At 40.2% G+C, this 15,761-nt stretch overlaps 1 protein-coding gene across 4 annotated transcripts in view; it reads left to right on the top strand.

The window, feature by feature from the left end:
* FGF1 (fibroblast growth factor 1) overlaps positions 1–6,274 on the top strand; it is a 99,674-nt gene extending 93,400 nt beyond the window's left edge. For all 4 annotated transcript variants that reach the window (XM_072146115.1, XM_072146111.1, XM_072146114.1 and 1 more), the window contains exon 4: positions 248–6,274. In XM_072146115.1, coding sequence (XP_072002216.1) covers positions 248–442 — 195 coding nt within the window. In that variant the 3' untranslated portion in view covers positions 443–6,274. The remainder of the gene's footprint in view (positions 1–247) is intronic.
* The last annotated feature ends 9,487 nt before the right edge of the window (positions 6,275–15,761 follow it).

Raw genomic sequence — 15,761 nt, 5'->3', positions numbered from 1 at the left:
GTGGTAAAACACTACCTACAGTCAACGAAAAATGCAAAAAGAGCAGATTTTAAATAAATCCCAGACAGTGCCGCAGCAGGAAGTCCAGGGTAGCTTTGGTTTCATGTCCTGACCAACAGCAATAATTTGCTTAGCCAGAATGTAGCTCTAACACAGCAATCCCGTCCAAGTTCTCTAAATATAACACCAAAGTTTAGTTTTCCCACAAGCAATAAACTGAGGTTATTTTTTTACTTTTTTTTTTAAGATGACACTGAATGAGGAATGCCTGTTTCTGGAGACAGTAGAAGAGAATAGCTACAACACGTACAAGTCAAAGAAGTATGCTGATCTGAACTGGTTTGTCGGCATTAAGAAGAATGGTACGTGCAAGCGCGGATCCCGGACTCATTACGGTCAAAAAGCCATTCTGTTCCTTCCATTGCCAGTGTCAAGTGACTAGATATCCCAGTGACTCCTGCTGCTTGCTGTATGTGCCATTGCTGAAAACATCTACAATGTGGGGAGAGTAACTGACACTGGTGAAAATTAGACTAGACAGTCTTTTACTGCACCAGATTTTTAAAATGTGATGGATAAGAGGTCTACCCTCTTGAAGAGTATGAAATGTTCGTTCTATAATCCCCTCTTTTATCTGAAATCTGTTATAACAAATATCCTCTCAATTTAGGCTAAAATGAGCAGATAAGAGGCATATATATGTTTATAGTTCCATATTTTGCCTGAGATGAGTCAAGATTAGAGGCTGCAGGGGGAGTGTCAAATCAAGACCCCTTATCTACGGTTCTGTAATACCAAGAAATATTCTTTGGTGTCATGTTAAAGATAAGAATCTCATATTACAGATACCATCAGGCTTGTGGTTCGGCAAGTTACAAAACTGGAGATACAGGCACTTAAAGAAATAGGTGGAAACTGGATCTTCATTTCCAACTATGGGTCACAAGCCTGATGTGATCTGAAAGATGAAATTGTTCCTGTTTTTGGGTACTACAGGACTGAAGATAGGAGTGTCTGAAGTTACACTCCTCTTCCAGCCTCTTTAAGTGACTCAATTTAGGAAATTGACTCTTCTCAACATTTTCACTTTTTGGAAGAGATATTTTATAGGTAAACGGGTAAGATTTCACATAAAACAGGAAATTCTAGATACTACAGGGGACTTGTAGTTTAATGTGGTAATGGTTACTTGGTTTTAACTCTGGCAGCTCAATTTAGGCCACACTCACTTTTACATTGGTCAAACATATCCATCCCCCAATAGTCCATATCCATTTTATGTATTTGTCATAAAAGCCTCTACAGTCCGTGTAAAATGCTTAGAATATGTGTTGTGGGACAGTTTTCTTAGCTTACCTCCCTCATTGGACCAAAGTGGAGTATTAAAGAGGAATGCTTATAAACCCTAGTCTTCTAAAATCACAAAAAACCCCAAGAAGCAGTAGTTTCCTCCTGCCTAAATAATTCCAGGTATTTTATTATTGCGATAAAAGGGCAAAACATGAGCAAGCTGAGAAATGTCTAACACAAGATAACACTGTGTACACAATCAACTCAAACACTAAAGATGTGTATATATTCCTGCATTCATTGTTAATGTTTATGGAAAAAATGAATAGTGGATTAAAAGGGTTTTCTGGCTGTTTATTGGCTGCTAAGAATAGCTGAACAGTGGGGGTGCTGGGTGTTGTAAAATTTGTATTTATACTTTATTAAAGAAATATGTTGCAGTGTCCTTCTTTTCCCTCTGCTTTTGCTCCCTATTTAAAGCAAACCTGTCAGCCTGTTCTTTGTTGATTTTAAAAATGCTTTTGTTAGAATTCTGAATAATTTTAGTAGTGGATATAAGTTTAATTCACATTACCTGGCTCCCTCCCAGCAGCATGTGATGAGTCCCCGGGTAGGGGCAGCTGCCGCGTGTGTTTTGTCTGTGTCAGTCTCCTCTCACTCGTTCAACTCCCTCACTCCTCCCCACTTCTTGCCATGCATGAAGAGACCTAGGCACACACAGGCTGCAGCTGCCCACCCCCTTCCCAGAGACTCACCACATGCTGCTGGCAGGGAGCCAGGTTATGTGAATTAAACTCATATAAACTACTGAAATGATTCAGAGTTCTGACAAAGGCATTTTGAAATGAACATAGCATAGGCTATTGGAAACTGTCACCAGCTTAAAATGACATTCCCGATGACAGGCACTGTGACTGTGTTAATCTTTTTAAATTTGTTATCCATGGTATCCTTCCTACAGAAATAAGCTTTTAAACTTTTACATTAATGAGCCTGAGGGCCATGGGGGCTGTTTCCAAAACCCCTCTGTGATGTATTTTCATTTGCTGCTGCAATGAGCAGAGCAGGTCAGATTACAGAGGGAGGAAGGAAGGGTGAGACATGCTCATTGTAACAGCCTGTGAAAATACATCACTGATGGATTCTGAAAACAACACCCAGAGCCCCTCAGGATCATCAGCATAATTTATAAAGTTGGTTTTAGAAGGAAGAAGGATAACAAATATAAGAAGATAACAGTCACAGTGCCTTGATCTATATATACATGTCCCTGGTTAATCATGATGTGTTTTGATGGCAGATTTTCTCAGTGTCTAATGAATAAAGGGGGATTCCAGGAATCAGCATAATTCATATTAAAATGGGTCATTAAAATATATGCTACTATGTAATTAGTTGTTATTTAAAATTTTGCTCCCCTTAGCAGAAAAATGTGGTGGTGATACACTATAATGTAGAGTTAAATGCTAGTGGACCTTGAATTAGTCCTGTGACATTGTCCCTATGAAGAAGACACAGGACAGAAGATGCTGCTGGTCATGTGTCCACATCACATGTGCTGCCCCTGCCTTGTCAGGTCATGTGATCACCACTACATTTGACTGTAGTCGGTTGGTTGCAGTGCATCCAGTATGGCCAGTGTTGTGGTGAGACCCATCTCAGTGAGGTAATGTGTGGTGATGACAATTCCACAAACTATCACTATGGTAACAGAGTAGGACAGATCATCACTGGAAGCAGAGCATAAGTGGGAGGAGCTGTTACTGAGAACTGCAGGATCATGTGAGTTGTAGTTGTATGCATTGCATAGACATAGTTAATCTTTAGCCTCCTTATCTCTATGTTGTGGGGAATTCAGATGAAGTGAGAACAAATGCACAGAGAAGCTGTTTTACATAATGAAGTTTATTACAGAGATTACTGTTATCTGTTCTTTTGATTTCTAAACATTCTTGAACAGAGTTTTAGTTTTTTATCATTAAAAGGGCCTTAAAATACAGCAATGTTTGTTTTTCCCTTTTTGTGCACGCATAGTTTTACTGGACAGTAGATTTAAAATCTTGTGAATGCATACTTACTTTCCAATTGGTTAAACTCCTTAGAAATTCCAAGAACTGGCCATGAGCTGTACAGAGATGTGTCAGACACCCATATTTATTTTAAGTGTATTTGGTAATAGACCGTTGGTCAGTAACTAGCAACACTAACCATACCTGCTGGCAGCTGCAGTTCTAACCTGTGCTGCATATATTTGGTAACGGATGAGGCAATAATTAAACCAGTTTGTGCTCAAGATACTGTATGCTCCAAAGCTGTCCATGTGAAATGTGAAAATCTGGACCTACAAAGCAGACACAGTAAAGCACATCTTCAGCTTTATCTCTTCACTCTGCCTATGTAAGGGGTGTCTGACATCAGATCTAAAGTGTTTCTGAGCAGCTTCCTTTCATCTATAGCAGTGGTGGCGCACCTATTGCATGAGTGGCACTCGGAGCCCACCCAGGCCATTTCCTCAGCACAGAGTTCACAGCTAAGAATCTTGCTGCTGCCCCATGCAATATAATAGATGCTGCTTTCATGTTAATTTTAAAGCACCACATCCTTGGCCGCTTGAGACTGCAGATGGAGTGAGAAGGTGATTTTCTTTGGAGGTCCTTCTTCTGTTGAAAGCTGTGGAAGAATAGGGAGCAATAAGTTACTGCTTAAATTGCTGTGTTGGCACTTTGCGGTAAATAAGTGGGCTTTGGTTGTAATTTGGGCACTCGGTCTCTGAATGGTTCACCATCACTGATCTATAGACACAGCGCTCCAATTTCATTCCCCTGACTTCAGACTTCAAATATATTTTCAAAAAAACTAAACCACCTCTAAAACTGGATAGGGAAACCTTTGGAAAGCATGTCTCAAGCAGAAAATGGTACAGTTGTTGGGGGACATTTATTGGGACTTGAACCACCAGCTTTTTGGAATGCAAGCCCTGAAATAATCCAAATAACTTGAAAAACCACCAGTAATTGCGATTATTGCGACACCTCTACGACAAAAGAGGGTGAAGGGGGTCAGGTAGCTGTAGCCTGCAAACAGTCAGCCCTGAACGTTTGCAGGTCTTTGCATAAATTTAAGGCAGCCAGCACCTGGAATATATTTCGTGGTCCTGCAGCCACCTTTCGGATAGGTGGAGTGGGGTGGGAACACCGCCATATGATAAATTCCTCCCATTACCTTTAGTGTAAAAAATACCCCAAAATGGGGTATAACATGGATCCAACCTAAAAAGAAATGTAATTTTAGCTCACAGTAGTTTATTGTTGGGGTTGTGTTTATAAGAATAAAACACATTTATTTCAGGTGTTTGTTTAATGAACCTGAACACCCAACATTTTGTGTTATACTTTTTGGCTCAATAACTCCAGTATGATCAGTGAAATGACTTTGTTTCATGTAACTTACCAAACCACTTTGTAAGTCTTACAAATATTTGCAAACATATGAACAAATTTGTTATACGTAAAAGCAAATAATACAATCAGGTCCCTGAATGAAAAATTAACAATAGCTTATTTGATAAATCTGTCCCTTGCATTTTATCTTAGTTTTTGGTTATCTGCTTTACTATATAACTGTAATTTGTATTTCTATATAGTTCTACAGGCAGCCCCCAATTTAAGGACACCCTATTTACAGAGGACCCCTAGTTACAGACCGAGCCCTCTGCCCACTATAACCTCTAGTTACTTTAGCCCCAGGCTGCAATGATCAGCTGTAAGGTGTCTGTAATGAAGTTTTATTGATAATGCTTGTTCTCATAAAAATCCAAAATTTGGAAAATCCAATTGTCACTGGGACAAAAAAAATTGTCTGGGGATACAATTATAAAATATACCAGTTCTGACTTACATACACATTCAATTTAAGTACCAACTTAAAGAACCTATCTTTTACTTGGCCCAGGAACTGTCTGTATTGGAAATATTACTTCTATATGGATTACACTTGTAATGATAATAATGATGAAAATACAATACAACTTCTATTATACATGTATTATACAATAAATTGTAAAGACATTTGGTACACTAGTTTCCCATCAGAATTATAAAAGCTAAAGGTGGTCATACACAGCACCAATAGGTAAGACAATAGGTAAGACAATATGAAACCGGCAGTATGGGGTAGCAGTGTTGCAGATCGGTTAGATTATCCATAAGTGTGTGATATTTGTAGCAGCCGGACTGTGAAAATGGATTTAAGTTCTGGGGTTTTTGCTTCTCCCAGTGCAATGGGGGCATATCCTTACACCACTGTGCTGGGGCAACTCAGCATTTAACAAAAGCTGTTGCATTCTACAGCAGTTATAATGCAACAAATGGCAGGGTTGATGATTAGTTTAATGTAAATGAAAGGGGAACAGCAGTGTGAGGACACATCCCTAGTGTATTTGGAGAAGCTACTGCTACCTAACACTGTCCCCCTGATCCCCCTTTTGCTGTTTGTGGAAATCCTGCAGCAACAGTATCAGCTCTGTGCTGCCTCTAGATTTCCTCAGATAGCAGGAGGGGGAGCAGGGAGCCAAGTAACGTCTATAGAGATGGGTCCCTGGCAATGCCCCTGAGTAACTTGTGCGTCATTTACATAAACATAAAACTTCATTTTATAAATAAAGGACTGGAGCAAAGATGGTAATGAACAATTAATGGTTAATACACATTACATTTAATTGTAAAATTCCTTTAAATAGTATTGCATTGAAGAAAATTGGATTACAAGAAGGGTCTACTAGTGGACCTCTCATTGCTGCCATCTGCATGTAAACAACATGAATATTGTAGTGTAACAAATACTGCGCTATCTTTGTGGAAATAAAATATGAAGTGTGCAATCCATATTATAATGTCATGTACTGCTATAAAGTGTTCTGTAACATGTCTTTGTTATATATGTCAATAAATCTAATATAATTTAAGAATATAATATTATAAAATAAACACTCATCTATTACAAATAATTATGCTTTATTTTTTCCTGTTTGTTTTAACACATATTCTTATTTAGCTATTATATATAGCCGAATTAAAAAAAAATCATGTTCATACTGAACCTGGATCAGGACCATGCCCCCAGTAACACCCACAATTGGTTCCTTTTAACTGTTTAAAGGAAATTTACCATTTGATTTCATGCCAGGAGTGGTAGATGGAACAAAAGACAGGCATGACCTCAACAGTAAGTGACAATGGCTAAAACTACTTTAATATTTTACCTTTCATAAAAATAACATAAAAAGCACCAGGATGGATTCTTTTTAACTCCACCTTCAAGCTTCTAACAGAGACCTTGTTGGCATAATTGTTTTTATAAAAGTATTTTCAATAGCTGCATCTTTTGATTCATCTGCTTGTGAAGCTGCAGATTCAGAGCTCAACATCCCATTGCTGTGCTCAGTTTGTGTCTGTTTCTTCCAGCTTGGCCTCTTACACAGGCAGTACTTACAAACTACTATTGTTTCCTGAAGGGTAAGCAACCCTCTTCAGTACTCATAGTAAGATACAAAATGTAAATCCAATATGCATGGGAGGTGTTCAAAATCATACTACAGACAAGAAGAGTGGCTCTTGCTACAGGCTGCATTAATTTAGGTTATCAGTGTATATAAAACAGTTGTTACTTAAAATTTAGACTATTGACAATATTATGGTTACATTTTTACATGGTTACATATTTGTTTGCAAAGGTATATAGCTTTAAATTAGTTTGATATTTTTCATTCTACTACTTCTAATACTTTTCACTCTCAATGATTTCTCAAACATTTTAAACCGTATGGCTCCACTTAGGCCAACAATACTTTGCACCTAGTGTTGGGACACTTTGTGAAGCTTTGTGACAAAAACAGGAAAAAGGCCTGGATATAGTGTTTCTGCATTCATATTAGTGATAATATATATACCTACACGGACAACCAGATAGGGGGATCCATATTGTGTGATTACAGGATCTCCATGATTTGTATAGATGGTAACAAAAGTGATAACCCTATAAAGAAAATGGCTCATAGGCAGAATAGATTTAATAGATACCGAAAACAATACAAGCCAACACAAAGATGAAAGCTTAAATCCTTAACAACCAGTCCCTTTTTCATTTTTTAATTTTTTAGCCTTTAAAAATCCATAACTTTTTTATTTTTCCATTTAAAAAGCTGTGTGAGGGCGGCTGGTTTTCTGCGTAACAAATTGCAATTCATAGTAATGGTATTTAATATTCCATGCTGTGTATTGGGAAGCGGGAAAAATTCCAAATGCAGTGAAATTGGTAAAAAAAAAAAATGCATTTGCGCCATTTTCTTTTGAACTTGGATTTTACGACATTCACTGTGAAATGACATGTCTACTTTATTCTATGGGTCTGTGCAATCACGGGGGTACCAAATTTGTATAGGTTTTATGTTAATTAATTAAAATTAATTAATTAAAACCTTTAAAAAAGGCATTTTCCTATGTTCTGGCGCCAATAACTTTTTCATACGTCAGTGTATGGAGCTGTGTGTGGTGTAATTTTTAGTGAATTTTGATCACGTTTTCACTACTACCATTTTGAGGATTGTATGGCCCTTCTTATGCTTTGCAGGCGGCGATCGAAGGGTTAATATGCAGCAAACACTCACCAGCAATGGAGAGGGCTTAGCCTGTGAGCCCTCTGTAAACAACCACAGCCGTCGTGTCGTTAGGGGTTAAAGATATAGGTGGACATGTGTCATACGCTGGTTCTTCGACGCAGGAGGCTCCAGCCCTGCCTTGTGTAGAATTACTGTAGAAAGTGCAAAAATGTGTAACAGGAATGCCCTGTCACCCACAGTGCCCCCCTTCACGCCCCTCCACGCCACTGGGCATGGAGAACAAATTCTCCAATTTTGTACAATCATTGGAATAAGCACAACAATTATAAACCGAGATACATTTAAATTGTTCTGCTGTCCTCCACATTGTCACTTCATCTATGCCTCTAATTTTAACTTTAATGTCCATATTTTAATAGTAGATTAAATAAACATTAGTATCAGCGACTTATGTGTAAAATCGCCATCTGTACACAGAGAAAGCACAGAGATTTAAGTAGTAACATTTACATTGCTACATTTTAAAATGGGGGGAAACATTTTGCTGGCAGTTTTTGCATTTTAATCTGGAAAAACCTCACACAGATGAAAACATTGTTTTATTACTAAGCTTCCTCAAAAATTTATACTGGTTATAAGCATTACTCAGGTGCCAACAACAACCATCTTCTGGCACTTAGAGTGTTAATAATCCCAGAAACTCCTTCCCCATCACGTATAACAGATTAACGTTTTTGTCGTTACTTGCCGCAACCTGTTTGAAAAATAGATCTGGAAAAAATAAATAATTTGGGCTTTGGACCATTACTGTGGAAATGGGATTTCACATTTTTATCACTGTTAGCGTGGAGCAGTATGGAGGAGGCGGCTGTGAGGTTGGAACAGCCTGTGTGCAGCCAGAAATTTCTTTACACATGGGGTGGTTGGAAATTGTCATGTAGTTGCCAATCCAAGCATTGTGAGTGAGCCATTTAAATCATTTTAAGTGGGAGCAGAGCACATTTTGGAATAGATTTGAGCGGAAGGGGCTCAGCTATTATTTTCAAGTAAGAAATAAAGATATTGGCTCAGTCCTAAAATTTGATGTATGATACAATGAATCCCTAACACAATGTAGGGATCATAGAAATGTATATCTTTAGCTTTTAAAACTGGCCATAGAACCTAGCTCCAGCTGTGATATGACAAGCATTCTGTTGTCCTTAGAGAGATTTCTGTTTTTATTTTTAAAACTGGCAGGGGTGATGAATTAAAAAGTTATATTCAACTTCACATAGGTGCCCATAGGTGCTTTAGTGCATGAGACAATGAATTTCATGTAAACTTAGGGCAGCTATTGTCAAAACTGTCACTTACTCTTTGATGGGTTTGGAAGTCCCTAGGGAATGGATGAAGTCCCCCTCAAAACTAAAAAATAATATAAAATGCACTCAAAACAGCTGTACATTCTTCATAAGAAACTCGAGCACTGATAATAATAAACTTAAAACTTTATATTGCAGGCTACATATTCCAAAACAGTGGACTTGTCAGGCTCCAGGGGTAGGGGATCCCCTGGACCACCCCGGATGATGACGTAAGCCAACACTTGGGGCTGGTATCTAAGTGGTACCCGATTTTCACCAGAGACCTCCGCATAGCGGGTTGAACTTGTTGCGGGCTTTACCACCAGGTCGTTCCACGGGGGTGACTTTGTCCAAGGTGACAGCCAAGGCGAGGCGTTGAACAGAATCATAGTCAGGGACAGGGACAGGTCAGGGCGGACAGCACAGGGTCAGAGTCGGGGACGTAGCAATAGGTCAGGGCAGGCAACAAAGATAAGTAGTCTGGAACAGAACTGGGGTCACAATGGGAATTCACCAAACAATCATGGAGCATAGGGAGGCTTTTCACTAAGACACGCGGCACAAAGATCCGGCAAGGGACACATATGAAGGGGTTGGAATTTAAACAGAACAGGCGGCCAGCCAGCTGGCCCTGTAAATCTCCGGGAAGCCGGACCGCCGGAGCCAGCGCTGGATCGAGGAGAGATGAGTGAGACAGCGAGGGTCCTGGAAAGCACAGAGGGGCCTGGGTGCGCCTGCGACCCGGGACATGGGTCGAAGAAGCACCAATGTCAGGACTTTTGGACCAACTAGGTCTTTATCAAGACCAATGATACATTGCCAGAGTGTTTCTCCAAAGAAGATGGGAAAAGTGAAGAGGCGTTGAGGTAAGTAAATTTGGAGCTGGTAAGTTCCCAATATGCCATTGAAAAATTTTAAGCAAGCTGATTTTATAATTAGATGTTTTATAATAGTTAGGAAAACATATTCAAAATAACATATTTAAGTTATACAAAGGAGGAGGTGGTAGGAGTGTGTGTATGTGGGGTTAAAAACCTTGTCTGTCTCCTGGACTCTCATAGACTTTGAATAGAGTGGTCGTCAAGAATGCAAGGTTCTGTTCCATTTCAAGGGGTTGGGCCACTTTAAATCATGTGTGTGTAAGTGTAGGGGGCAAGATATTAGGTAACTTTCCAATATACATCTATTAATAGTTCTGTTCCATTTATTGATATGTTAATTGAAGCCTCCTGTCTTTTACCTCATCAGCCAGACATTCCTGAGCATAAAATGGCCTTAGATGGAGGGTTGTGTGATCTCTATCTGTTCATGAATGATTGCCATGCCAGGACCTTATCATAGTATTCATGAATATAAGATCAAGGTGCTGGCAGGATGATTGTTCATGGACTGATAGAGCTCACATAACCTTATATCTGCAGCCATTGTATGCTCAGGAATATCTGGCTGATGAGGTAAAAGAGAGGAGGCTCACACTTTACATATCTAGAAAGCGGAACAGAACAATTAATAGATGTACAGTGTATATCAGCATATAAAAAATGTGCTAAAAAACCTATACTCGGCTTATATTCAAGTAAAAAATCCCCAGTACCCACCTTTCCGATTCCACCAGGTCCTCTTCTTTGTTCCGGCAGCGCCAGGTCCGTGTGTGCTGGCTGCGCAGACTCTATGATGTCAGCCGCCACTGACATTATTGTGTGTGCTGTGCCAGCATGGGACCTGTCACTCCCAGAGCACACACCACGATGTCAGCAAGTGGATGACAGTCATAGTGTGTGCATCGCCAGCGCGCACGGATCTGCCACTGCCAGGGGACTGGAATCAAGAAGACCTTCACGGGGGCTGAAATATAGTACTGTATAGTATATAGTACTATAGTACTATAGTACTATAGTATAGTATAGTATTGTATTACTTTTTATATACTGGGGAAGGGTCTGGCTGGCTGTATACTGGGGCAGGTGCTGGCTATATACTGGAGGCAGGTGCTGGCTATATATTGGGGGCTGGCTGGCTATATACTGGGGGCTGTTGGCTATATAGTGGGTGGCAGGGGACAGGCTAGCTATATACTGGGGGGCAGGAGGCTGAATAGCTATATACTGGGTGGAGGCTGTGACCGATGCATTTTCCACTATAGGCTTACACTCGAGTCAATAGGTTTTCTCAGTTTTTTTGTGGTAAAATTAGTCTTATACTTAGGTCGGTTTATACTGGAGTATATATGGTATAGTGTTAATTTACCTAATATCTTGCCCCCACACTTACACATGTTACAAAAAACAAGAGGTAAAGTGGGCAAAAATCCCTTTAAAGTTCATGGGACTAATGGATACAGCCTAGCAAAGGGCAACACAGCAGAAGAAAAACATATTCTTTAATGTATATATATATATATATATATATATATATATATATATATATATATATTACAGTATATAAAAATAGAAAAAACATCAGCACAGTCCCAGTAAATGGTGGTAATGGGTGCTATCCTTAACTCTCACCAGTCAGAGTCCAATGGATATTCAATAAAGAAAACGGCAGCACTCCAAAGTTGTGAAAAAACAAACTTGGTGTTTATTCCACCTCCTGCAACGTTTCAGCTGTGACAAAGGCTGAACACAGCCGAAACGTTGCGGGAGGTGGAATAAACACCAAGCTTGTTTTTCACAACTTTGGAGTGCTGCTGTTTTTCACGAGCCACGTTATTAGGTACACCATGCTAGTAACGGGTTGGACCCCCTTTTGCCTTCAGAACTGCCTCAATTCTTCATGGCATAGATTCAACAAGGTGCTGGAAGCATTCCTCAGAGATTTTGGTCCATATTGACATGATGGCATCATGATGCTCTATTGGATTGAGATCTGGTGACTGTGGAGGCCATTTGAGTACAGTGAACTCATTGTCATGTTCAAGAAACTGAGATGATTCCAGCTTTATGACATGGCGCATTATCCTGCTGAAAGAAGCCATCAGATGTTGGGTATATTGTGGTCATAAAGGGATGGACATGCTCAGAAACAATACTCAGGTAGGCTGTGGCATTGCAACGATGCTCAATTGGTACCAAGAGGCCCAAAGAGTGCCAAGAAAATATTCCCCACACCATGACACCACCACCACCAGCCTGAACCGTTGATACAAGGCAGGATGGATCCATGCTTTCATGTTGTTGACGCCAAATTCTGACCCTACCATCCGAATGTCGCAGAAGAAATCGAGACTCATCAGACCAGGCAACGTTTTTCCAATCTTCTACTGTCCAATTTCGATGAGCTTGTGCAAATTGTAGCCTCAGTTTCCTGTTCTTAGCTGAAAGGAGTGGCACCCGGTGTGGTCTTCTGCTGCTGTAGCCCATCTGCCTCAAAGTTCGACGTACTGTGCGTTCAGAGATGCTCTTCTGCCTACCTTGGTTGTAACGGGTGGTGATTTGAGTCACTGTTGCCTTTCTATCAGCTCAAACCAGTCTGCCCATTCTCCTCTGACCTCTGGCATCAACAAGGCATTTCCGCCCACAGAACTGCCGCTGACTGGATATTTTTTCTTTTTCGGACCATTCTCTGTAAACCCTAGAGATGGTTGTGCGTGAAAATCCCAGTAGATCAGCAGTTTCTGAAATACTCAGACCAGCCCTTCTGGCACCAACAACCATGCCACGTTCAAAGGCACTCAAATCACCTTTCTTCCCCATACTGATGCTCGGTTTGAACTGCAGGAGATTGTCTTGACCATGTCTACATGCCTAAATGCACTAAGTTGCTGCCATGTGATTGGCTGATTAGAAATTAAGTGTTAACGAGCAGTTGGACAGGTGTACCTAATAAAGTGACCGATGAGTGTATATATATACACAAACATGCACAGTAACCCCCTCCCCCACATTAAAAAATAATGTTTAAAGTTTTATACAGTCCTGAAGGTCCGAAGTGGTCCGGTCCCTTGTAATGTGTTTCTGTGTTAATAGCAATGTAACAATACAGTTAAAGAGAATAATGGCGTATTCTGTACTTTCTGACCCCATTTTTTGTCATAACTTGACAGGAAGCTAAATATAATGTAGGTTTTTGTTCTGAAATACAATTCTGTGTGTAACATACAATGGTCTTGATTATAGTCTCTACCTTTTATGCAGTGATAAATAGAGTTACATATAATTTGGATGGACATGCTCGTTTAAGTTGAATACATATCATTGCAGAACTCTGTAAAATGTGGTTTTAGCTCGTACCCCACATGCTGGAATTGTGTTCTGCACACTGTGCTAAATGGGACTTTTTTTCTGTTCCAGAAATGTGAGGAATTTATGATTTATGATTTTCAGCCTAGAGCAACATTGTTTTTTTTTCAATGGATCCTGGAAAAGTCTCTGTGCTGAATTTTTGGATCTAACACCGTTTTATGGTTTTCTACAATTACTAATTTGCAGCTGCTGGCACACACTTTTATAACACAAGGGCTGGAATCCCTGGTCAAAAAGCAATTTACGGATTTCATTTCAGAGCTAAAGATTATTCTTCCAGGTAACTCCATATGTGCCTTGTGATATATTCTTTTCTTGCATGAGTGGAGTTTCTTGTGCTGAAACATTCTGATGGCATTGGGTTAGTTTATCACTGAAGAAACATGTCCACTGATTTGGTCCACTAGTCATCTTCAGCCTCTCCCTAATTATTATTTTCAGGGTGATTCAGTTAAGGGTGTCTCTAAAATTGAGGACAAACCCTTACTTACCAGCCAGCATGAGGTAACCTCACCATAGCTGTTATAGCTACCTGGAATTTGTGGGTGGTCCTCTTTGCATCCTTTGGATCAATCTTAAGGAAGTTGTGGTCCCTCTTGTTGCTTCTATTTGGCTGCCGTTGCTGTTTACTATTTTTACTATTGCACTGCTTAGAGTTTCCTGCTGTTTTTTGGCTGCTGTTCCTATGAGATGCCCAGTCAAAGCTGGTGGTTGGGAGAAATGGTATTTGGCACAATGGGCACCAGTCATCAACATACTGCTGGGTGACTGTATAAGAGGGTAGGCTACCATAAAATGTATTTTTATATAATATTCCAGACCACAACCCTGTAGTTCATGACTCATAATTTCAAACATGCAACTTTTTCATGTAATTTTTCCCCAGCCAGCAATAAAATCTGAAGATTACCATGCCGTCATCACAGAAACTTCCAAAATGATTGGGTTTCCTTTCATTTTTCTGCCATAAAAAGAAGAGGTTTGTAGTACTGAGATACTACAATGAGGTCACATACTTCTCTCCCAGGACCAAGAGTTTTTCTTTTTTTTTTAAGTAAAAAACTGGTTTGCCTTACTTGCACAGGGCCTATATGGTAGCCATTATGGGCATCGGTGTTGTAAAATTATATATGACCTTGATACTCTTTGTACCACCATATAAAACTGAAGGCATACAAAGTTAAAAGGTTATGTAATGTTCACATTGTATCAGTATAGAGAATAGAAACTCATTCAATTTTCTATTATTGAACATCTGTAAAAATCTATAAGGCAATGATATATCTCTATTTTGCAATGGATAGTCCTATGACCTATACCCCTGTATAAGCCGATGCAGGGTATTGTTGTAGTTTTGCACTTTTTTACTTATTTTATAGGCATAGAAAAGACTATCATTGCTATTCCATCAACAAGCCCAATGTATAGCAAAAGAATCTGATGCTGGAAGGAATACCGTATTTTCCGGACTATAAGGCGCACTTAAAAGGTTGGATTTCCTTGGAAATCCAAAGTGCGCCTTATAGTCCGGTGCGCCCTATGTATGGCGCTGGGCAGCGGACCATACTTACATAGGAGACCGGAGACAGCAGATCTCCAGCGGGAACTGCAGGCCACGCGGCATGAACAACTTCTGCCGCGTGGTCTGCAGTTCCCGCTGGAGATCTGCTGTCTCCGGTGGCGGGGACCTAAGTAAGTATGGTCCGCTGCCCTCCTCCACCTCCCCCTCACCTTCCCCGCTCACCTTCCCCGCGTCGCCGCGTCTCTTCTCCGCGTCGCGTCCCGTCGCGTCCCGTCGGGTCTCCTCTCTGCTCCGCCCTCGGACCTCCGCCACGCCCCCGACCCTGCGCCTTATAGTCCAATGCGCCTTATATATGGAATTATTACATATATAAGGCGCATCGGACTAATGCGCCTTATATTCCGGTGCGCCTTATGGCCCGGAAAATACGGTAACTAATTTTCAAAACTTGAAGAGGTCCACTTTAAGCACATCACAGTAAATAATTAATATTGTTTGTGTAATGAATGTTATTACATTTTCCAAGTACTTTCTGCGTCAATTCTTCACAATTTTCTAGATCTCTTCTTGATGTCATTCAACAGGAAGCATCAATGTTTACTTCCTGTGCATGTGATGTCACACAGGAACACGGTTCTTAGCATCATACAGCTTTGATTTCACTGTGTGATATAACGAACCGTGCACAAGTGTGAGATCACATGACCATGAACCGGTGTTTATCTACAGGAAGTAAATGG

This window comes from Engystomops pustulosus, chromosome 4 (assembly GCF_040894005.1).
Source record: "Engystomops pustulosus chromosome 4, aEngPut4.maternal, whole genome shotgun sequence".
Lineage (NCBI taxonomy): Eukaryota > Metazoa > Chordata > Amphibia > Anura > Leptodactylidae > Engystomops > Engystomops pustulosus.
Note: the sequence above shows the minus strand (reverse complement) of the source record. Positions and strands in the feature narration are given on the sequence as shown.